Source organism: Oncorhynchus clarkii, chromosome 4 (assembly GCF_045791955.1).
Source record: "Oncorhynchus clarkii lewisi isolate Uvic-CL-2024 chromosome 4, UVic_Ocla_1.0, whole genome shotgun sequence".
Classification (NCBI taxonomy): Eukaryota; Metazoa; Chordata; class Actinopteri; order Salmoniformes; family Salmonidae; genus Oncorhynchus; species Oncorhynchus clarkii.
In genome coordinates, this window is record NC_092150.1 from 10152363 (window position 1) to 10176575 (window position 24213).

General features: G+C 42.5%; 2 protein-coding genes across 2 annotated transcripts in view; both read right to left on the bottom strand.

Moving 5' to 3' along the window:
• The window catches only part of LOC139406427 (switch-associated protein 70-like), a 29537-nt gene extending 12327 nt beyond the window's left edge, over window positions 1-17210 (bottom strand). The window contains exons 1-7 of the mRNA XM_071148986.1: window positions 17055-17210; window positions 15757-15897; window positions 6704-6877; window positions 5253-5480; window positions 4715-4861; window positions 3984-4092; window positions 3485-3666 (exon numbers count right to left, since the gene is read on the bottom strand). Of these exons, the coding sequence (XP_071005087.1) occupies window positions 3485-3666; window positions 3984-4092; window positions 4715-4861; window positions 5253-5480; window positions 6704-6877; window positions 15757-15897; window positions 17055-17150 (1077 nt within the window). The 5' untranslated portion in view covers window positions 17151-17210. The remainder of the gene's footprint in view (window positions 1-3484; window positions 3667-3983; window positions 4093-4714; window positions 4862-5252; window positions 5481-6703; window positions 6878-15756; window positions 15898-17054) is intronic.
• A 218-nt stretch (window positions 17211-17428) lies between these two features.
• LOC139406403 (WEE1 G2 checkpoint kinase) lies at window positions 17429-23334 on the bottom strand. The gene is made up of 9 exons (XM_071148951.1): window positions 22142-23334; window positions 21381-21592; window positions 20955-21018; window positions 20602-20774; window positions 20082-20350; window positions 19636-19823; window positions 19346-19516; window positions 18799-18944; window positions 17429-18505 (listed from the first exon to the last, which is right to left on the bottom strand). The coding sequence occupies exons 1-9, from the start codon at window positions 22634-22636 to the stop codon at window positions 18349-18351; spliced, it is 1875 nt and encodes a 624-aa protein (XP_071005052.1). The 5' UTR covers window positions 22637-23334; the 3' UTR covers window positions 17429-18348.
• Window positions 23335-24213: the final 879 nt, after the last annotated feature.

Below are 24213 nucleotides of genomic sequence, written 5' to 3' on the forward strand. Positions count from 1 at the left end.
TTCAAACTCTCCCTGACCGAGTCTGTAATACCTACATGTTTCAAGCGGACCACTATAGTCCCTGTGCCCAAGGAAGCAAAGGTAACATGCCTAAATTATTACCGCCCCGTGGAACTCCCATCGGTAGCCATGAAGTGCTTTGGAAGGCTGGTCATGGCTCACATCAACAGCATCCTCCCGAACACCCTAGACCCACTCCAATTCACATACCACCCCAACAGATCCACAGATGATGCTATTTCAAATCGCACTCCACACCGCCCTTTCTCACCTGGACAAAAGGAACACCTATGCGAGAATGCTGTTCATCGACTACAGCTCAGCATTCAACACCATAGTGCCCACGATGCTCATCATTAAGCTAAGGACTCTGGGACTAAACACCTCCCTCTGCAACTGTATCCTGGACTTTCTGACGGGCCGTCCCCTCCTGTATTCCCTGTTCACCCACGACTGCATGGCCAAACACGACTCGAACACCATCATTAAGTTTGCTGACGACACAACAGTGATCACCTGATCACCGACAACGATGAGGCGGCCTATAGGGAAGAGGTCAGAGAACTGGCAGTGTGGTGCCAGGACAACAACCTCTCCCTCAATGTGAGCAAGACAAAGGAGCTGATCATGGACTACAGGAAAAGGCGGGCCGAACAGGCCCCCATTAACATCGACAGGGCTGTAGTGGAGCGGGTCGAGAGTTTCAAGTTTCTTGGTGTCCACATCACCAATGAACTATCATGGTCCAAACACACCAAGACAGTCGTGAAGAGGGCACAACAACACCTTTTCCGCCTCAGGAGACTGAAAAGATTTGGCATGGGCCCCCAGATCCTCAAAAGGTTCTACAGCTGCACCATCGAGAGCATTCTGACCGGTTGCAATACCACCTGGTAGGGCAACTGCTCGGCATCTGACCGTAAGGCACTACAAAGGGTGGTGCGAATGGCCCAGTACATCACTGGGGTCAAGCTTCCTGCCATCCAGGACCTACAGTTGGAAGTTTACAAACACTTAGGTTGGAGTCATTAAAACTCGTTTTTCAACCACTCCATAAATTTCTTGCTAGGACATCTACTTTGTGCATGACACAAGTCATTTTCCAACAATTGTTGACAGATTATTTCACTTATAATTCACTGTATCACAATTCCAGTGGGTCAGAAGTTTACATACACTAAGTTGACTGTGCCTTTAAACACCTTGGAAATTCCAGAAAATTATGTCATAGCTTTAGAAGCTTCTGATAGGCTAATTGACATCATTTGAGTCAATTGGAGGTGTACCTGTGGATGTATTTCAAGGCCTACCTTCAAACTCAGTGCCTCTGCTTCACATCATGGGAAAATCAAAGGAAATCAGCCAAGACCAACAGAAAGAAATTGTAGACCTCCACAAGTCTTGTTCATCCTTGGGAGCAATTTCCAAACGCCTGAAGGTACCACGTTCATCTGTACAAACAATAGTACGCATGTATAAACACCATGTGACAACGCAGCCGTCATACCGCTCAGGAAGGAGACGCGTTCTTTGGTGCGAAAATTGCAAATTAATCCCAGAACAACAGCAAAGGACCGTATGAAGATGTTGGAGGAAACAGGTACAACAGTATCTATATCCACAGTCCTATATCGACATAACCTGAAAGGCTGCTCAGTAAGGAAGAAGCCACTGCTCCAAAACTGCCATAAAAAAAGCCAGACTACGGTTTGCAACTGCACATGGGGACAATGGTCATACTTTTTGGAGAAATGTCCTCTGGTCTGAAGAAACAAAAATATAACTCTTTGGCTATAATGACCATCGTTATGTTTGGAGGAAAAAGGGGGATGCTTGCAAGCCGAAGAACACCATCCCAACTGTGAAGCACGGGGGTAGCAGCATCATGTTGTGGGGGTGCTTTGCTGCAGGAGGGACTGGTGCACTTCACAAAATAGATGGCATCACGGGGAAGGGCAATTACGTGGATATATTGAAGCAACATCTCAAGATCAGTCAGGAAGTTAAAGTTTGGTCGCAAATGGGTCTTCCAAATGGACAATGACCCCAAGCATACTTCCAAAGTTGTGGCAAAATGGCTTAAGGACAACAAAGTCAAGGTATTAGAGTTGCCATCACAAAGCCCTGACCGCAATCCTATAGAAAATTTGTGGGCAGAACTGAAAAAGCGTGCGCGAGCAAGGATGCCTACAACTTGACTCAGTTACACCAGCTCTGTCAAAGGCTACCCGAAGGCTACCCGAAGGCTACCCGAAACTTTTGACACAAGTTAAACAATTTAAAGGCAATGCTACCAAATACTAATTGAGTGTATGTAAACTTCTGACCCACTGGGAATGTGATGAAAGAAATATAAGCTGAAATAAATCATTCTCTCTACTATTGTTCTGACATTTCACATTCTTAAAATAAAGTGGTGATCCTAACTGACCTAAGACGGGGAATTTTTACTCGGATTAAAATGTCAGGAATTGTTTAAAACAGTTTAAATGTATTTGGCTAAGGTGTATGTAAACTTCTGACTTCAACTGTATATAATAGGCGGTGTCAGAGGAAAGCCCACAAAATTGTCAGAGACTCCAGTCACCCAAGTTATAGACTGTTTTCTCTGCTACCGCAAGGCAAGCGGTACCGGAGCGCCAAGTCGAGGACCAAAAGGCTCCTCAATAGCTTCTAAGCCCAAGCCATTAGACTGCTGAACAATTCATAAAAATCGCCACCGGACAATTTACATTGACACACACCACCCCCCCCAGTAATGTCGGTTAAGGGATTGTAAGTAAGCTTTTCAATGTAAAGTCTACACTCGTTGTATTTACATGTGGCAAATAAAGTTTGATTTGATTAATACTTTCTGAAGGCACTGTATCGAACAATCTTAAAATCATCTACTTTGGTTTATTTACAAGCATCACGAAACCTCTAACAATAAATACATTTGACTTGGTGAAAATAATTTCAGGGGATCTAACTTGCATGTTTTTTTTTCCTTCACAGACCTCTTCCTAAATATTTGGTAAAGTTATACATTTGGTGTATGGTTTCCTAGCAACGAGGGTTGCTCAACTTACCCCACTCTCCCCTGCTGTTAGTATAACCGTGTGTTAGTGCGGGTTTTCAGTGAATTTATGTAAATCATGAAGCTCCTCTGCATGTCCTGCAGTGCAGGACATTTTTAAGCAACAAAAGAGTAATCAATGTAAGATCTTACATCTGTAGAGAGAAACAATTTCCCTCTGCCTTCCCACTTTTTTCCCACGGTTATGGGTGTTCCAGCAAACAGACTAACTGGAAGTCATGAGTATAACTTCACTAACAATCTAAGAACCATTCACACCACCTTACTGTGCTGGCTTGGATGTTCTCTCTTCTCATTGTTGATGCATAACTAGGCCAGCACAGTCTAGCTCAGCTCAGTAGTGTGAAAAAGGCATAGTAGAAAAGGGAGGACTTTGACCGTTGTGAGTGGGCTGTCTGGGCTCACCTTCCTCATGGCTTCCAGTTGTAGCTGCTTGTTCTCGTTGGCCGTCTGCAGCTCTCTCATCCTAAGCTCCAGCTCCTCCTGCTCCGCTTGCTGTTTCTGCCTCAAATCCCGCCGCTTCTGAAGGGACTCGCGGTGTGGCACTGTCCGTCCCAACTGCAGCAGACTGAGACACATCTGGATGGCTGAGATGGAGAGGAGACATACCAGACAGGGGTCAGTTCCAAGGCTGGGAAATATTCAGTATAGGCAAACGTTGTGGCACGTTGCAGATAGAAATGTGATGAGTAAAGCTGATACGATTCCTTATTCTACATTTCAGAGAGGCATGTCTATTCTACATAACATATTTATATCTGAACATTCTACAATGTTGTGCTCTGCTGAACACCCCCCCCCCCACCCCCCCGTACATATACCTATCAACCAAGTCTAAATGTCCAGTCCATGCTTTCCATAATACTAAAAGGAGATAAATTACACTGTGAGAGAATTGTCCTACCCTGAATCCATTCCTGTTTCCTCTTCTTATCCGACGCGTTGATCTCATAGCTTTTGTCTGAGCATTTGACATAGAACAGGCACTTCTTTCCTTCCTTATCTGGTAACGACTGCAAAGACAAATTCTGAAATAAATGTCACTCTTTCACCAACGTACACTGAGTATACAAAACATTAGGAACACCAGCTCCTTCCATGACATAGACTATCCAGGTGAACGCTATGATCCCTTATTGATGTCACATTTTAAATCCACTCCAATCAGTGTAGGTGAAGGGGAGGAGATTTTTAAGCATTGAGACAATTTGCAACATGGATTGTGTGCAATTCAGAGGTTGAATGGGCAAGACAAAATATTTAAGTGCCTTTGAACGAGGTATGGTAGTAGGTGCCAGGAAGGCACACCGGTTTGTGTCAAGACCTGCAATGCTGCAGGGTTTTTCACACTCTACAGTTTCCCGTGTCAAGAATGGTCCACCGCCTAAAGGACATCCAGCCAACTTGACACAACTGTGGGAAGCATTAAAGTCAACATGGGCCAGCATCCCTGTGGAATGCTTTCAACACCTTGTAGAATCCATGCCCTGACAAATTGAGGCCTGTTCTGAGGGGGTGCAACTCAATATTAGGAAGGTGTTTCTCATGTTTTATAGACTCAGTGTATATTACTAGTTAGGTTAAGGTGTAAAATTTATGTATGAGCCTTGTTTGTTGTTGTTTAGTGTTCCTTGCCTCGACACAGCAGTTTGCATTCAGCACGATGTCGCCCTTCTTCTCAGCCAGGTCCTCGCTCACGTAGTAGGACATGGAGTTGGGCCTCAGGAGGAACCAGCGCTCTGTCCAGTTCTTCCTCTTGTGGCCCTTTTTCATCATGTAGCCCTGCATCAAGAGAATACAGTGTGTTTGTCTTCTTTTTTTTTTTAAATGTATCTGTCGGTTTGCGTTAATATCTGTGTTGAGATAATGGGATGGCTCCTGTCAGTTTAACTGCTTAGTTGACCACTGCACAGCCAACACGATGAGTTTGTGGTGTTGCATATGAGATTCAAATTGTCAATATTCATGTAGTCCCTATAACATGGCTCCCTACTACACTCGACTGACCATCGCTTTGGTATGCTGTGTTTAAAAGCTCACTCCATGCTACAGTATTGCTAGTACATAACACAGGTCAACACTATCCATCAATCGTGGTCACATGGAGGACGATAATGTGGTTGATGTCAACATCGTGCCAAGATATGGAGATATAAATGGGTCTGATGCCAACCTGTTTGAATACATCAAGGATGAGCTCGTGGAAGACCTCGGTGATGCCCATGGAGAGGGTCTGGCGGTCCACGCCCTTGCTGAAGGTGCCCGTGCCCACCAGGGTGATGAGCTCCCAGGCACTCAGACTCTGCTGCTTGATGCTCAGCTCTAGCTTGTAGTCCTCAAAGCGCTCCTCCACCCAACTGCCACCCATGGCCTCTGTCAACTTGCGCAGGAAGTACTCGATCTGACCGAGGTGGGGAAGAAACACAGGTGAGTACACAGACAGGTCAGCATACCCAGACACCAACAAAGAAAATACCCATACTTCCTTTGAAGTGACACAATCTGTATGTTACAGTAGGGAAAGGGGATACCTAGTCAGTTGTCCAACTGAATGTATTCAACTGAAATGTGTCTTCTGCATTTAACCCAACCCCTCTGAATCAGAGAGGTGCAGGGGGCTGCCTTAAATCGACATCCATGTCTTTGGCGCCCGGGGAACAGTGGGTTAACTGCCTTGTTCTGGGGCAGAACTACAGATTTTTACCTTGTCAGCTCGGGGATTCGATCCAGCAACTTTCCAGTTAATGGCCCAAGTCTCTAACCACTAGGCTACCTGCCACCTCTACACTCTAACCACTAGGCTACCTGCCACCTCTACACTCTAACCAATAGGCTACCTGCCACCTCTACACTCTAACCAATAGGCTACCTGCCACTTCTACACTCTAACCACTAGGCTACCTGCCACCTCTACACTCTAACCACTAGGCTACCTGCCACCTCTACACTCTAACCACTAGGCTACCTGCCACCTCTACACTCTAACCACTAGGCTACCTGCCACCTCTACACTCTAACCACTAGGCTACCTGCCACCTCTACACTCTAACCACTAGGCTACCTGCCACATGTGTTTATATGGAATAATAAAAAGGAGTAATAATCCTCACAGCAATAATGATATGAAACTACACACGGTGTCCATTAATGACCTTATAATAAATCCTGCCGTGTTGTAATTTAACAGCAAGCTGCTAACTTCCTGTTCTGTGAGAGCTGTTGGGCAATGGTGATGGTCTTTCACCAAAGGAGTACATCAAATATAACAGTGGATCTGAACAATACTTCTTTAACTATAACCTACTCCCTTATTGTGACAGAGGTAGAGGTATCGTTGATACGGAAGAGGAAAACAATGTTATATCATGAGTTTCAGACTGATTATCTGTACAACTGATCTGTTAATAATCAAACTAAACTTCGCACAAAGTCAGGTTTGTGTTGGGGCTAAATGTGCCAGCATTAGAGCCCAGGTCATGTTCATTGGGACACTTGACAAAAACGTTTTAAAACCTTTTACAACAGAAAATGGAAATTAGCGTTTGTTATTGGACAGTCCCTGCCCGTTTCAGTCGGTTTTCCTCTGTTTGGTGCCCAATGAACACAACCCCTGTCCAATCTCACCTCCTCAGTGACGATGGCCAGTGGGTATTTCTCTTCAGACAGGAAGTTGAAGATGCACCAGATCTTGAAAGCGTCTTCGTCAGAGATGAGGAGGTGGGTTCTGTTGAGGTTCTTACGGGCGCACAGGGTCCAGCACATTCTGTTAAAGTCCTGCCGGTCAAAGTTGTCCTCGACCTGCAAATAGGAAACGTTCTCAGGTCAGGTCACTTGGCTGAAGACCAGCATTTTTCATATGAGAAAAAGACAACAAAAGGCACAATAAGTTGACTCTGTACTAAGGACATCTTCACTCTTCTCTTTATACTACAGTTAAGGTTAAACATGGCATGGAAGACCATACATTCAGTGTAGGTTTGATTAACACATGAATCAAACCAAATTCATAGGACAGAATTAGGAGAAACTTTGTTTTTCGTAAACAGTTGACCTGGCCACTATTATTAGCATTTTCACACTAAAGTATCCAAAAAGTCAATGATGTTATTTGGATATGAAGAGCGAAAATGCTAATATAGTACCATTGACTTCTATTGGATTTGTGCCACAAATACTAAAATGTTAGCATTTGAAACAGTGGCCAGGTAAACAAAAACAAAGTATGGGTAGCTGTCTTATCTTGTCCATAGACCGCTTACAGGGTAAGGAAACCAATGTGTCATTTTGTAATTTGGGTGAACGATCCCTTTAACATTTAGAGGGGGGGATTCAACGGCACCATCCATTAGCAGGAACAGCATCATGTAGTGGTCAGAACCAGGTAATATCAGGATGCAGGACAGAACATAAACCTAACAACTTCATTTACTATTTTCTCTGAACAGGGGGAAAAAAAACCCATTAAATTCACTGAGAATTTATTAGATAGGGATGATGGAAACAATAGTCCAAGCTGCAGCTCCATGCCACTTGTTAAACAGAGAACTCCTACTGTATACTTGTTAGGGTGGATTTGGTATGGGGAGTCTATGGGTGTTGGATTTGGCATGGGGAGTCTATGGGTGTTGGATTTGGCATGGGGTGTGGCTTGACTATTTCTTTGGCATGTCTTACTCATTGAATATTTGAATATTAGAATTAGAATATATAAAAATGTGCTTAATTTCTCAGAGATTAAATTATATTTCCACAAAATGTGGAAGACATGCTAATTTGATCTGTTACAGAAATGATTACAGAACACCATCTGAGAGAGTGGGTTTCATGGCTTGCTGAATGGACGTTGAATGACACTTAGCTGTTTATACAGATGCCTGACTCAACTCAGCTAAATCACAACAGAGAGATAGGCCAGATAATGATTATCAGCAATCTACAAATAGCAAGTGATGCATCAACAGAGAAACAGACTTTTGAAACGCAAGCGGACTATGTATTAAGGACACGTCTTTAGGAGTGTTTAAAACATTCATCCAGATTAGGGTTAGATGTAAGACAAAAATGACCACAAACAAAAACCTGAAAATGCTCCTCCCATATGAAAAATAATCATGAAAAGCAAATAAGAATCTTGTAGGGCAGAATAAGATTAAAAGCTTAAAAGTATCTGGTAAGATTTTGTACGTTATATGTCAGTACTGTATGTGTGTTAACTTATGCCATGTGACATACACAAGTCACTACATGATTATGGTGAATTGCTTACAAAGATAGGGTATGACATATTTGAGACAAACTATATGAGTCATCTAGGAATTTTATAAGAAAAGTGTATGACATTGTAACCTCTACAAAATAAATGTTTTCCTTATAGGTTTCACATTGTTTATACACAGAGCATTCGGAAAGTATTCAGACATTGTCTACATTTTGTTACGTTACAGCCTTATTCTATAATGGATTAAATCGTTTTTTTGCCCCTCATCAATCTACACACAATACCCCATAATGACAAAGCAAAAACAGGTTTATAGACATTTTTGCAAATGTATTAAAAATAGAACACTGAAATATCACATTTACATAAGTACTCAGACCCTTTACTCAGTACTTTGTTGAAACACATTTGGCATTGATTACATCTTTGAGTCTTTAAACTTTTTTATTTCACCTTTATTTAACCAGATAGGCTAGTTGAGAACAACTTCTCATTTACAACTGCGACCTGGCCAAGATAAAGCAAAGCAGTTCGACACAAACAACAACAGAGTTACACATGGAATAAACAAACATACATAATACAGTAGAAAAAGTCTATATAAAGAATGGTGTCGTCTGCGTAGAGGTGGATCAGAGAATCACCAGCAGCAAGAGCGACATCATTGCTGTATACAGAGAAGAGAGTCGGCCCGAGAATTGAACCCTGTGGCACCCCCATAGAGACTGCCAGAGGTCCGGACAACAGGCCCTCCGATTTGACACACTGAACTCTATCTGAGAAGTAGTTGGTGAACCAGGCGAGGCAATCATTTGCAAAACCAAGGCTGTTGAGTCTGCCGATAAGAATGTGGTGATTGACAGAGTTGAAAGCCTTGGCCAGGTCTTCTTGGGTATGACCCTACAAGCTTGGCGTACCTGTAATTGGTGATTTTCTCCCATTCTTCTCCACAGATCCTCTCAAGCTCTGTCGGGTTGGATGGGGAGCGTCACTGCACAGCTATTTTCAGGTCTCTCCAGAGATGTTTTCGAACGGGTTCAATTCTGGGCTCTGGCTGGATCACTCAATGACATTCAGAGACTTGTCCCGAAGCCACTCCTGCGTTGTCTTGAATGTGTGCTTAGGGTCGTTGTGCTGTTGGAAGGTGCCCCAGTCTGAGGTCCTGAGCGCTCTGGGGCAGATTTTCATCAAGGATCTCTCTGCACTCCATTCATCTATCCCTCGATCCTGACTACTCTCCCAGTCTCTGCCAATGAAAAACATGCCCATAGCATGCCCACAGCATGATGCTGCCACCACCATGCTTCACCACAGGGATGGTGCCAGGCTTCTTCCAGATGTGACACTTGGCATTCAGGCCAAAGAGTTTAATCTTGGTTTCATCAGACCAGAGAATATTGTTTCTCATGGTCTGAGAGTCTTTAGGTGCCTTTTGGCAAAATCCAAGCGGGCTGTCGTGTGCCTTTTACTGAGGAGTGGCTTCTGTCTGGCCACTCTACCATAAAGGCCTGATTGGTGGGGTGCTGCAGAGATGGTTGTCCTTCTGGAAGGTTCTCCCATCTCAACAGAGAAACTCTGGAGCACTTAGAATGACCGTCGGGTTCTTGGTCACCTCCCTGACCAAGGCCCTTCTACCCCGATTGCTCAGTTTGGCCGGGTGGCCAGCTCTAGGAAGAGTTTTGGTGGTTCCAAACTTCTTCCATTTAAAAATAGGGTGTCATCCGGGATAGGGGAGGGTTTGACCGGGGTAGGCTGTCATTGTAAAATAAGAATTTATTCTTAACTGACTTGCCTAGTTAAATAAAACAGAATGATAAGAGACCACCATGTTCTTGGGGACCGTCAATGTTGCAGACATTTTTGCTACCCTTTCCCAGATCTGTGCCTCGACACAATCCTGTCATCTCGGCGCTCTACAGACAATTCCTTCAACCTCATGGCTTGGTTTTTGCTCTGACATGCACTGTCAACTGTGGGACCTTATATAGACAGGTGTGTGCCTTTCCAAATCATGTCCAATGAATTGAATTTACCACAGGTGGACTCCAATCAAGTTGAAGAAACATCTCAAGGATGATCAATGGAAACAGGATGCACCTGAGCTCAATTTCGAGTCTCATAGCAAACGATCTGAATACATATATAAATAAGGTATGTTTTTTTTATTAACAATAAATTTGCTAACATTGCTAAAAACCTGTTTTGACTTTGTCATTATGGGGTATGTAGATTATTGTGTGTAGGAACATTTTTGAATAAGGCTGTAATGTAACAAAATGTGGAAAAAGGGAAGGGGTCTGAATACTTTCTGAATGCATATATGAAAACATGAAAAATTACAATATTTGTATATACACTGAACAAAAGTAAATGCAACATGCACCAATTTCAAAGATGTTACAGTTCATATAAGGAAAGCAGTCAATTTAAATAAATGATTTAGGCTCTAATTTATGGATTTCACATCACTGGGAATACAGATATGCATCTGTTGGTCACAGATACCTAAAAAAAAAATGTTTTTAAAGTATCGGCATGGATCAGAAAACCAGTCAGTATCTGATGTGACCACCATTAGCCTCATGCAGCGCAACATCTCCTTAGCATTAGGGTTAATCAGGCTGTTGACTGTGGCCTGTGGAATGTTGTCTCATTCCTCTTCAATGGCTGTGCGAAGTTGCTGGATATTGGGGAACTGGAACACGCTGTCGTACACATCAATCCAGAGCATTCCAAACATGCTCAATGGATGACTGGTGAATATGCAGACCATGGAAGAACTGGGACATTTTCAGCTTCCAGGAATTATGTACAGATCCTAGCGACATGAGGCCGTGCATTATCATGCTGAAATATGAGGTGATGGATGAATGACACGACAATGGGCCTCTGGATCTCATAAAGCTATCTCTGTGCATTCAAATTGCCATTGATAAATTGCAATTGTGTTCGTTGTCCATAGTTTATGCTTGTCCATACCATAACACCACCGCCACCATGGGGCACTCTGTTCACAATGTTGACATCAGCAAACCGCTCGCCCACACAACGATTTACATGCTGTCTGACATCTGTCTGGTACAGTTGAAACCGGGATTCATCCGTGAAGAGCACATTTCTCCAGCATGCCAGTCGCCATTGAAGGTGAGCATTTAACCACTGAAGTCGGTTACGGCGCCGAACTGCAGACATGGCCAAGACCCTGGTGAGGACCATGAACATGCAGATGAGCTTCGCTAAGACAGTTTCTGACAGTTTGTGCAGAAATACTTTGGTTGTGCAAACCTACAGTTTCATCAGCTGTCTGGGTGGCTGGTCTCAGATGATCTCTCAAGTGAAGAGGCCGGATGTGGAGGCTGATGTGGCTACACGTGGTCTGCGGTTGTGAGGCCAGTTGGATGTACTGCCAAGTTGTCTAAAACGAATGTTGGAGGCAGCTTAAAGTAGAGAAATTTACATTCAATTCTCTGTCAACAGCTCTGGTGGACATTCAAGCAGTCAGCATGCCATGTGCATTGTGTGGCATTGTGTTGTGTGACCAAACTGCACATTTTAGACCGGCCTTTCATTTTTTTAGACCAGCACAAGGTGCACCTGTGTAATGATCATGCTGTTTAATCAGCTTCTTGATAATCCATCCACCTGACAAATGAGAAATGCTCACTAACAGGGATGTAAATAAATGTGTGCACAAAATTTGATAGAAATAAGCACTTTGTGAGTATGGACATTTTCTGGGATCTTTTATTTCAACTCATGAAACATGGTACCAACACTTTACATGTTGCGTTTACATTTTTGTTCAGTGTACGTTTACAGTTTCAGGTATGAGTTTCCATGGTTAAGGCTGGGCAGCACATTTTACTGGACAGTGGATTTATTTACAGGTCACCCTTCCAGCCTTTGGTCTCCCATACAGAGTTTTAACCAAGCCCAGCCCTGCTCAGCTTTGACATGTCACTGACTACTACCAATGTACTACCGTGAGAATGATTGTTGAGGGATCTCAAAATAGGATTCACTGCTGCTATCAAACTCATTCCTCCTCCTCCTCTCTGCCGCTGTTTCTTCTCCTCCCACTCCTGCCGATTTCCCCCTTCATCCTCCTCTTGCTCCTCCTCACAGCAGATAAATCCTCCTCTTCTTGCGCCTCCTCCTCGCAAAGGGATATGCTTCTTTCTTCAATAAGTGTGTCAATGACATCAGACAGTTGTGTGTCACATGAAATGTGTATGTCCCATGTATGTGAGACCTTCTAAGGCTTAGCTTACATGACTCTTGTATGTTTTTTATATAATACATGCAACATTTCTGTCTAATGTTACGACCTCTTTAATTCAGACATTACAAGAATCTTCTCAGTGTATTTGCTGCCATATGTATTAGTTCCAGGTAGAACATACAGGAATCTTGTTCAATTCTTCTGTGTCTTTTCGGTGGATGGCGCAGTCAGAGTAAACAGAGTAAATCGCATTTTAACGTAATAGATTTAGCCAGTGGGTAGCTTATGGAATAGACAACGCCTGGAATGCAGTTTTAACCAATCAACATTCAGGATTAGACCCACCCGTTGTATAAATCCACAATAATAAGATGACATCTATACAAAATAATAGCATACTGCTATTATTATTATTGAGTAATTTGTTCGATGTGTCTCTAATTTCCCTCCCCCTCACGAGGTGGTGGGGGAATATTTTACAACAGGGCTGAGTTCTGCAGGGTAGAACATTGTGGAACGTTCAGTTAAAATTATGTACAATAAACATTACTCTTTGACATGTAGAATGGGCTTAATGTCAGGTCAAGTCATAACATTTCTCACTGCAACCTTCCACAGAGTTTGCCTATTGAACGTGGCCCAGGTAAGAATCAGGTCAATGAACTAAGGGGAAACACAGGTGTGGCATGTCTGCCTTCAACATCAGCAGACACTATTTATAGAGCTGTGGTTTGTTTTGGGTGAGTCAAAGATTTCACAGTAACACCAACTCAAGGGATATTTAGTTTCACAGTAACACCAACTCAAGGGAAATTTAGTTTCACAGTAACACCAACTCAAGGGAAATTTAGTTTCACAGTAACACCAGCTCAAGGGATATTTAGTTTCACAGTAACACCAACACAAGAGAAATTTAGTTTCACAGTAACACCAGCTCAAGGGATAATTAGTTTCACAGTAACACCAACTTAAGGGATATTTAGTTTCACAGTAACACCAACTCAAGGGAAATTTAGTTTCACAGTAACACCAGCGAGGTAAGCAGAAAGACGATGCGGAGGGAGGAGCAATAGAAGTTGTGAAAGTGGCATTATTATGAAATAGCAGCTCTCTCTTTGTCCTCAGAATGTTGTGTCATGGTCATCTTGTTCTCGCTCTGTACTAGCTGGTCCAGACTGAGGTCTCTCTCTCTCTCTGCCGTTCTCCCACTCTCTGCACCTCAACAATGGGGGCCTTGTCAAGGCCCCTCCAGCACCCAGTCCTGCCTCTCCACTGCAGATACACATGCTCGTTAGTATTCTCTGCAGTGGAATGTCCAAACAGGTTTACAAACAGTCTTATCACTGTCCTTGGCCCTCCAGGAGACGGAAACTTCCTGCCGTCAAACAGTCACACCACAGACATGCCTGTTGTTACTGTAGCGCGAAGGCAGAGGACAGGTGATTCAAAAGTAATTGTGAAATTACAAACAAGGTACAATATGATATAGAGCCTATGTGTTACTCTATTATGAAACCTGGATCGAAATATGTCGAGGTCTAGACGAGACTAGGGCGGACAGTGGTTGAACTAGCAAGACATGAAATGAGGAAATAATTCAGCCACAGCAGCCTTAAAAATGTTAACTAAAGGAAGGTCACATGTTCACAGCCTTGAACTATTTTGGTGCTCTGTTGTTTGTGTAACCTTGCTTTCTTTTGTTCCCCTTCTAACAAAAGAGGAACAAATTAAGCTCCCAATTAACAATGCATTCCAGGTTTCTACAGGGTCAGTTGGCTAGGAAGAATGATGTGTTCCACATAGTGAGCGACTGCTGAGTCCCAAATGGCAGAATGGGGAATTATGTGGAACAGTCAGCGATGGACTTGATTGCCTCTCCGGCTGAGTCACTGTAATTGTCTGACAAGTGGAGTGAGTCAGTGAGGAAGAAGGTGACACACACACACACACACACAGGACTGTTAGGATGGAGTCTCCCTGGGGAGTGGGGGTGGTGCTCCCGACCTGTTTGGTAGGGTCATATCCACATGGGTGGGGAGACTCTTGACGTTTGTCCATGATGTCATATCTAGGTTCCTGAAACCTTTTTGTTGTATTAGAGGAATGAGAGCTTGAGGAAGTGACAGGAGAAGATATATCAACACGTCAGAGAATGGAATGGGCTAATGTACCGTAAGGTGTGTTGTAAAATCCCTTGTCATCTATTTCCTCGTGTGTGTCATTAAGAAGCACTTGAACAGTAGATATCTGCCTTCAAATGGAAATCCCAGACTATGAAATACACACCAAGTCCAAAATGGGTTCTTACCAGGAACATTTTCAAAGGTTAACCAAAAACATTCTAATTTTAAACTGTCATTGATGACAATAAATTCTGTAGTAATTATTTAGAACACACAATAATTCTATGTCATGAAAAACAACAAGTATGAAAACAAGTATGCCAAAACATTTACGATAACTCTGTGACATTTCACAAGAATTAGCCTACAAAGCTCCCCTCTGTGAAATGAACAAAGGTGTCTTGCTGTAGTAATTCTTTCTGACACCACTGAAAAATTCCACAGACACCATAGTAAGCCTTTATGACAGCAGAAACAATTTCCAAATGTGACATGGTAAGTTTACACACCTTTATGACACCAGTAGAAAGCGCCAAACTTGATTTGCTAACCCTCGATGACCAATGGGCTCCTGAGTGGCACAGCAGTCTAAGGCACTGCATCTCAGTGCTAGAGGCGTCACTACAGACCCTTGTTCAATTCCAGGCTGTATAACAACCAGCCGTGACTGGGAGACCAATAGGGCGGTGCACAATTGGCCCAGCGTTGTCCGGGTTAGGGTTTGGCTGGGGTAGGCCGTCATTGTAAATAAAAAATGTGTTCTTAACCGACTTGCCTAGTTAAATAAAGGTAAAAAAATAAAAATAAATAATTACACAAGAATTCTCATATTTATGACAGTGTCACCATGGTATCCATGTTGTGACATTGGAAAAGGAATCCTTTACTCTCAATATAATTACCCATTTTGACCAACAATAGAATCACTAGCATTTACTGAAGTCAAGGTTGAAGATGTCAAACTAAGGCAATGGAATTCTAACCTTGTCATCTTTATCCTAGACTTCAGTGACCATTCATCACAAAACAGTAAAACATATAAACAGCAGTGAGTGAGAGAATGATTGACTGAGGGGCATAGATACTCTTAAGTATTACTGTATGTGCGGCTCACCTTGTCCAAAATGAACTTGTTCAAGTAGGGCATGTAGCCCTGAGTAGAGACAGGGCCTACGTCGTCATGTTTGAAGTGCTCTTCAAGGGCCACCGGGTCATGGGGGATCCTCATCACAGTGCACAAGTTATGCGATAGCACCTGCAAAGACAAAAATACCACTTCTTATCAGGACTTCACAGTTTACACAGAGCCAATAGTTATATTAAATGCAGCAACAACGCCCAAACAGCAACATCAGTCACGGAAAAGGTTCCTAGTCAACTACACCAGCGGTTACGAAACTTTTTCACTTGGAGGCCCCCCTTCCAGCTTTCGGGAAACAATAACTCGTCGTCATCGCCCCCCTCCCCTCCCCTCCCACAATTCTACACCTTTCGTCACTGGTTGCAAAGTACATTTTGCAGTTTTAAAGCATATTTTCTTGCAATACTATACATTTCGCCATGTCTCGTTTGTATTATTGTGATATTTGAGTGACTTGAACATCTACTACAAAATCTATGGCCTAAAAAACCTAGTTAAAAACGTTAGCTAGCTGACCTGGGCTAGTTGCTCTGGATATTTCTGACTAGTTATAAATAGCTAAAATACGCAATGACTGACATGACAATAGAAAAACTGATGATGCACTACCCAATTTCGAAATTGCACCTTTTGCAGTCTACTATTACAACTATTAATGAATCACATCAAATTATGTGACTTTACCCTGAATGATTTCAGCACTATGGTACTGATAAGTGCCCTTCTCACGAAACTAGACCATAAACAAGCTAAACACACAACTCTGCAAATATGCTGTTTAAATGTAAGGCTACTTAGACAAACACTTAACATTGATGAAGTGGCTGTTATAGTAGGCATACATGAAGTGGATTATGAAGTAAGCACGGTAGGCTATAGATCTAGTCAGCAAAAGCGTCATCTCAACTATTTATTATTCTGTTTTAAAATAAACAAAATACTCCGACAATCAGTTAACGTCCACAGGTGTGCCATAACAAGAAGTTCCCTTTAACCATACACAAGCAGTTTACATAAACCATTGACTTCTGACATGCACCGTGTCTGTGCTGTAGTAATATGAAGGCAGACAATGATTTGGGCTAAAATTACATCATTCCAAATGCATCATCGGCTATTAAGTATCATCCATACAAAATCAGATGGCTTTCACTTTGATTGCAACCTTTTTTTGGACGCTCAAAGTTTCTGCGTGTATTTTTTTAATAATGAAGGGAACGACGTGCCTCGGGGTTGTTTGACAAACAATCTAGGTAAATATAATTCCATACCTTTAACTGTGATTTGGACACTTTCCCACTTTTGTCCAGGTCCAACGCTGTAAACGCATGCCATATTGGCTTTAAAAGTTCGTCTCGTAGTGCCATTGAGATGGCTGCTTGCTTGACTAAAAGTAGCTCGTGTTGCGGAACGTTTTTCTCATAATAGGATACAATGAGAGTCACGTGACAAGCTGCCAGACGCTTGTCCACGAATGTCAACTCACATTTTAGTTCTGCATTTCCTCATGGCAGCTAGTCAAAATACACCTAGTAGATTAGTCACATTGAACTGAATTGGTTACAACGTGCCAGGTGTGCGATAAGAGGGTAATACAGTCATGTAGGGCCTTATGTAATATGTGACATGAATTTGAAGACCAGCATGAATTTGATAAGAATTTATTAAAAGATAATGTACAGGCTATAACAGAGTTAGAAACAGAGAACCTACAGAACAATGATTTATTTAATGCTACATAGGCAGGGTTGAAGCTGGAGGAAGTACTCCTGTTTAATTTTGGCAAAGAAAGCACTTTTTTTAAACCAGGTTTGATAGACACCATTTTCTTACATGTATTGCATGATACATTAAAAAAATATATATAGTGGATAGCTTAAACAAAAAAATTGTTATGGTCCACAATTATAGTCCACCAAATATGATAATGGGTGCAATGATTTAAAAACTACCCTAATGGGAAAATGAAAAATCCATTAACCCCGTAGAACACAGACATGAATAGCAGCAGGTTATGTGGCAAGTTCCCCATTGCTTCCAAAGTGCTCTTAAAAGCATTGTCTGACAGACCCTCGGATGCCTGGAAGCAGGCAGTAAGGTGCACACATCTGTGGCCTGGTACATTCACACACTGAGGGCTTCTCTGTGTCCCTCTCCATCAAAGAGCAATGCTTTTAAGGAAGTGCATGGAGTACAGTGGAGAGCCTCTGCAATCTACTTAGACTTGTGGCTGACAAAAACAAAAACTGAAAAAAAGGTATTTTAACTACCTTAAGGAATGCTTGGTCTCTGTCAAGATGTCCACTACCAGAATTACTGGTCAAATATTTGACAAGTCAGTACTAATTGAGTATGGCAAATGTCTAGTCTCAGTCTTGACCGAGTCCGACAAGAAAGGTCCACCCACAGCACCGAGTTTGACAGTGAAGTCTCTCCTGTGACCAGTGGAAATTGGGTCCATTTTCAGCACTTGTACCCAACAGAATACGTAGCTAGTCAGATTCCCTAGATATCAGTTTTCCAGTCCATGTTCCAACATCATTGGGGGAGGGACGTGTCTGCATTTCAGTAAATGGTCAGGCTCATTGAGCGGTTCATCTTCTTGCCGATGAGTCTGGAGGTTTTGGGGTTGGGCTGGACAGTGGAACGGGTCAGGACTCTGTCTGTGGACAGAACCTTATCCTCAGCAGCAGCTTTGGCAATCTGGGCCAACTTCAGCTCCCTGGGGAAAGCAATGAAGAACAGTTAGACCAACCCTGAAAGAAGCATTGCACCACGAGACAAACAGATTATGAAACCGAAAGTCCATACCGTGAATCTCTAATTCCACATCTCCAATGTCACTTAGCCGTCAATTAATGTCACACTATGGGTAGGTTGGCTCACTATGTAAAAGCATGAGCAACAACTAGCTAACCACTGCCTTTAGTGTTTACAAAAACAGCCTGGGGGGGGGGGGGGGGGGCTACATCAGATTCCTTGTTTCACTTGGTGTCAGTGCCATTCTGTACTTACTTCTGGAGCAGTGCATTCTTGAACTTCTCTGCGTTGAGTTCCACACGGAGCTGATCAGCAGTCATTCTAGCTGCGGTCAACAGCACCGGGTGCTTGATGAGGTCAGAGGTGGACGGCCGCCTGGTGGGGTCAGGGTGGATCATCAGCTGCAGGGGAGAAAAAAAAATAAAAATAAAGTTACCTCCTGAAAACTAGCAAATGTAAATAGCCCAACATCAGCCACTTGATTTTTGAGCGCACAATTCAAATGAACAGTATATCTTTCAATATCACACAGCTTTATCAGTTTGTCCAATAACAGGACAGTGAACATCACTGAATAGCAGTGGCATAGAATCATATTTTCCAACTGTACCATTATCTGGTTATAATGACAATTCTCAAATGCCCTTCTAGCCAAATAGAAACTGGTATTCAAAAATGCTGTGTTATAAGCAAAGGTATAGGGTCAAGAGGAAAATTACCACTTTTAGAAAACCTTCATAACCTTCTTAAATTAACCGGTCACATTTCAATAGAAACGCTTATAGTAACATCAAGTTCTTACCTTGAGTAGACTCAGGAATTCCTGAGAGAGCACTTGTGGGATGGGTGGCAGTTTTCCCTGACGGATCTCGTGCCACTTATCCCCATTGGTGGGCAGAGGCTCTGCCCCCGAGGCACTGATAACCGTCAGGGCCAGGGCAAAGATGTCCGCCTTCGTCAAGTTACTGTAGTCCTGAAGGAAAAGTTTGACGTGATTAGGAACGTTGTAAAGAATCATTTGAATTACCCTGGATTTCCCAAATAATAATACTTTAGCTGGGGCAAGGCAAGTTTCTAATGGAGAAAACTCACCTCTTGGAGGACTTCATTTGCCAGGAACCTGCTATCGCCTTCTTCAACTTGAGGATTGTTCACCCTCGTCACATGGCCAAGGTCACCTATTTTGTATACCACATTGGTTGCCAGTCCATCCTTTTCGTCCTCCTCTTCATCACATGCGTCTACACTGCACACCGTCTTGCGTGAGATGAAAATATTGCCTGAAAAAGAGACAATACACAAATTCATTTTTGTTGTCAATGACTAAGTAAAAACAAACACTTCAAACAAATTGCATTGAATTAGGGATGTGGATCAAGATGCCCTCCTGTTAAACTAAGCAGAATTTTTTTTTAAGTAAAAAAAAACAAACTGTGCTGGTTTCTCTCGTCTCTACTGTTAACTAAACATCCACTTCATTATTACAAATCCCATCTGACATTAAAGTTCATGCTTTTCAACCTCTCAGTGGTACTTACTAGGCTTGATGTCCATGTGGACCAGCGAGGATGAGTGGATGTACTTGAGGCCGCGAGTCACCTGCAGCAGTAGGTCCTTCAGCTCCAGCTCCGATAGGAAGCCGAGCCGCCGATAGTTCTCGGCCGTGACATCTGAGAGGGTGCCGCCGTTGCAGTACTCGTTCTGGATGAGCATATGGTCATCCTCTGCCCAGGCTGAGTAGTAGCGAACCACGTGGGGGTGCTGGCCCAGCACAGCATGGGCATACACCTCCCGAAGGGCGTTCTGCCTATGGGTGGAACGCAGATGTAGTTAGATTAGGCATTTCTTCAAGTTGGTTAACTGTGGTTAGGATAACTAACATTATTTATTATTTCAAGGACCGTTAGAGAAAAGACATAAAATACTATTCCCAAGTCTGGTTGGAATACATAGTGACAGCAACAAAGCAGCAAGAGTACCCATACACAATATATACTGAACTGGTTGGATCAGTATATTTAGAGCGTGCTCCTGTTTCAGATAGAAACTCCAACTTACTCATCCACAGAGCCTGCCAGGGGCTTCTTTGAACGCTTGATAGCATAGATGCAGCCGTCCAGTCTTTTGACACACTTGAAGACGGCCCCATACTCCCCGCAGCCGATCTTCTCCAGCTGGTGGAACTCAGAGGCGTATCTGGACTTCATATTACTCTCCATCAAGGTGATTCTCTAAGGATGGAGAGGAGGTTTAATAGAAAATCACAATAGTCTAACTAAATGTTATTGTGATTATGTTATCCATCTAACTGGATATGTGTAGGTTGAGAGCTTTGCTGAATAACATGCCTGCGAGTGAACCAAGTTCATCGCAATGCTATAAAGAAATCAGGATGGTTAGTAAATAACTACCTTTGGCGGAGGAATGATTTCTTCGGTTTCAGCGTCACTCGCCTCCATGTTCTCACCACAGGAGCTGAATTTAAAAAAAAACGAGACAAAGAATTTGTTAGCATACATTCCAACCACCAGAGGGCAGCACTGGGGCCTTCACACACACATGGCAGAGTTCATTAGTGACCATGACGTGTCTTGGTTTCCTGCCAGACTTTTGCCTTACTGATGCTTAGTCAACGGATTTAACGATTCCAGCTAGCAATAACAATGGGTTACAATCTGTGTGTACCGACATATGGACACATCCAGGTATCAAATGAAAGGACAAAAACATAAGTGATCAATTGTTGTCTGTTGAAATTGGACTAAGTTCAACTGTTTTAGATAGTATTAGACTAACTTATTTGGTTAAAATAAAGACAGGATAAATGAGTGACATACTCATTCCAGTGTGCCCTCTTCCTGTTATTCTTCTGTTGAGTGGTAGACTGGATGAGAAGGGCTTCCGGGGTGAAGGGGTTGATGTTGACCAAAGGGGTCTGGCTTCTCCTACTGTCTGGACCAGATTTTCCTGTGGAATCCACATTCCTGAAGAGAGCCACTCTCCTACTTGAGGACACTGAGCTGGCAGTTCTGGCTTTGTTCAGCAAACTCTGCGTATGAAAATATTCAAGACATGTTGAGACACTTCGAGAGCAAACTATTATGATAAAGTGAAATACCCTTAATGAACTAAAATACCACATATATAAATAACTAATTTGGGTAAAGTTGAGGTGAAATTTAAGTGAAGGTGTATACAAATATGCCTATCAATGCAAAATATTGATGTTGACAAGGATTCCAGAGTGGATAACTGGGGGCATGTCCAGCCATGAAAAAGTCTAGACTTCGAATCAATGACTCAATTTGCAAGGCTGACTGCTGGGTTATATAATTGTATAGCACTACTGAAAATAGGTCATTGGGCGGTTACTATTATTCAACAAAAGCTACCTTTAAAAACATTTTTTAAAGTACAGCTTCAATGTGTCACTATGTCATGCTGCCAGCCTTTTGTAGTCCTACAAAAATGCCATGCATCATTACTACGTCATAAATGTTAGCTAAGTATGCTACAATGCATTAACTATGTTGTCAAAACAATATTAGCCAATTGTTGGTATGGTACAGCTTGGAGGTTCTGGATCAAATGGTCAAACCTTTGGTGTGTGTGGAGTATCAAAAAGGCGAAGTTTTCTGAAGGTTTTGTGTGGAGGTGTGTCGGGGCAGTCTGGAATAGGTGAGCTCGAGCCTTCCCCATCGTCCTGAATGTATGACCGCTCCGGTGAATTGCCGTACACCCGAGAGCTTTTCCGTGGTGACCGGGACCCCTTCGTGAAAATAGCGCTACTGAGGGACTGAAGGTGAGACGGAGAACCGAATCCCTCTTCGTCCCATAGTTCCACATCACCGCGTTCCCCAGTCCGATTCAGAGGGCTGCTGTGTTCGAGTCGTTTATCGACACTGTCCCGTAGCTCATGCATTGGAGAGTCCAGTTCTGTAAAGCCCGATTCTGCTCCTGTGCTGTTGTTGCCGTCCTCAATCGGGTCATCCTCTTCATCGCTCGGTGCAAACTGTAACTTCTGACGTATTGGTCGGGCGTTTGGAGATGAACTTCCATGCCGACGACGGCAACTGTAACTCTGCATTTTCATTTAAAACCAGGCTATCGCTTTAAAAAAAAAAGTGTCCGTTTATAGCTAAAGGTGTAACGTTAACCAACTGTTAGCTAGCTAATCCGCGTAATTACTATGCAACTACTGTCGTATGTATATAATCACCGTAAAATACATTAATGTAGCTTGTAATATCAAGTCAGTCGGCTAGCCACGCAGCAAAGTTGACGCTGCTACCTGGCAAACGAGAAGTATGGCAAAAAAAAGTCAAACTTCCACCGAAATCTCCCTGACGTTCAGCGAACACTTTCTCTGGATGACGGGTCGCAAATTGTAACATACATCTCAAACAAGTTTATGTTAATCTAATAAATTTGCTCCGAAGATGTGTCGCTAGCTATACAGTTAGCTAACCAGCTACACGCCCCTGCCGTGGTCACTCCTACTAGCTACAGCCAAGTTAGCTTAGGTACCGGAAAATGGCTGTGGCGCACTGCAACCCCTTGTCCAGAACCCAGCGCGAATAGAAAAACATCAAATCCTTCGGGGTACCTAAAAAAAATAATCCCAAAAACTCGCAATGAAATGACTTGGTTATCTTAAAACGTTACAAACTATAAAAGTGTATTTTCACAACAAATCATTGGCTAGCTATGTTTACATACATTGATCTAGCGAAACTCAGAGCATCGTTATGAAGCGCATGGTGAAGGGCTTCCCGCGACCGTTGGTCAGATGATCTACTCCTCAGCCAATTGGAGCGAACCATGCGCGTTTAAAAGATAGGCGTTGCAGTAAGTGCTACGTCATTTACATTCTCTTTGATGAAACGTCAATTTGGCGCGAATGATCATCTTTCATCAAGTTCCAAGCGAAGCAATCAAATTAAAAACCCGTTTAATGGGGCTACTTTCAAGGTTTCAAAGTTAAATTTTTTGTAAAAAAATCGGAAATTATTTACATAAAAGTTTAATACCAGGCCATTATGAACTAACTGATCGTAGACATACAATTGTCCATATACATATGTATATATGTATTTGGATGGATCTGCATGCAATAGGGTATTTGCATGAATAATCATACATTATTGGAACTGATCTACATTTCAAGTTTTATATGACTCATGTTTGGCATTAAAGATGACATTTTTCAGTTGAATGTTTAGATATAGCTCTTAATTTAGTATTCTCATACACACCTTGTTGCCATAGGCTTTCAAGCCTTAATTTCAATAAATCGGCAAGATAAAATGTTATAAATCATAAAAATAGATCATAAAAATATCTATATATCTCAAGATTGTGTCCACAACATTTAACTAATAGTGGTAGTTGTTCTATGCATGTCTCAATAAAACTGTAAGGTAATGGGACCAAGGGGTTCATGATGTTCTGTCTTTCTCTGTTCCCCAAACAAACTTTATGTACACAGTATATTGTGTGATCAATCTTTTTATTACAAAAAAAACGAGTTAGCTGTACATTGCAGTTGCACAATAGAAATAATCCTGTCCTCACCAATGGCTGAAGGAGCACATTAAATCCACATAGGACTCCAGTTATCAAAACATATACATATACATACATATATATATACATACATACATACATACA

Bases quoted from the DNA above. Each gene is read 5' to 3' on its own strand.
- LOC139406403 (XM_071148951.1), bottom strand. From the start codon at position 22,636: ATGAAAATGCAGAGTTACAGTTGCCGTCGTCGGCATGGAAGTTCATCT. The intron at 20,351-20,601 runs GTAAGTTGGAGT...TTCCACCCATAG, and splicing joins CTGGCAGGCTCTGTGGATGA to GCAGAACGCCCTTCGGGAGG. The intron at 18,506-18,798 runs GTAAGTACAGAA...TGCTTTCCCCAG, and splicing joins AAGAATGCACTGCTCCAGAA to GGAGCTGAAGTTGGCCCAGA.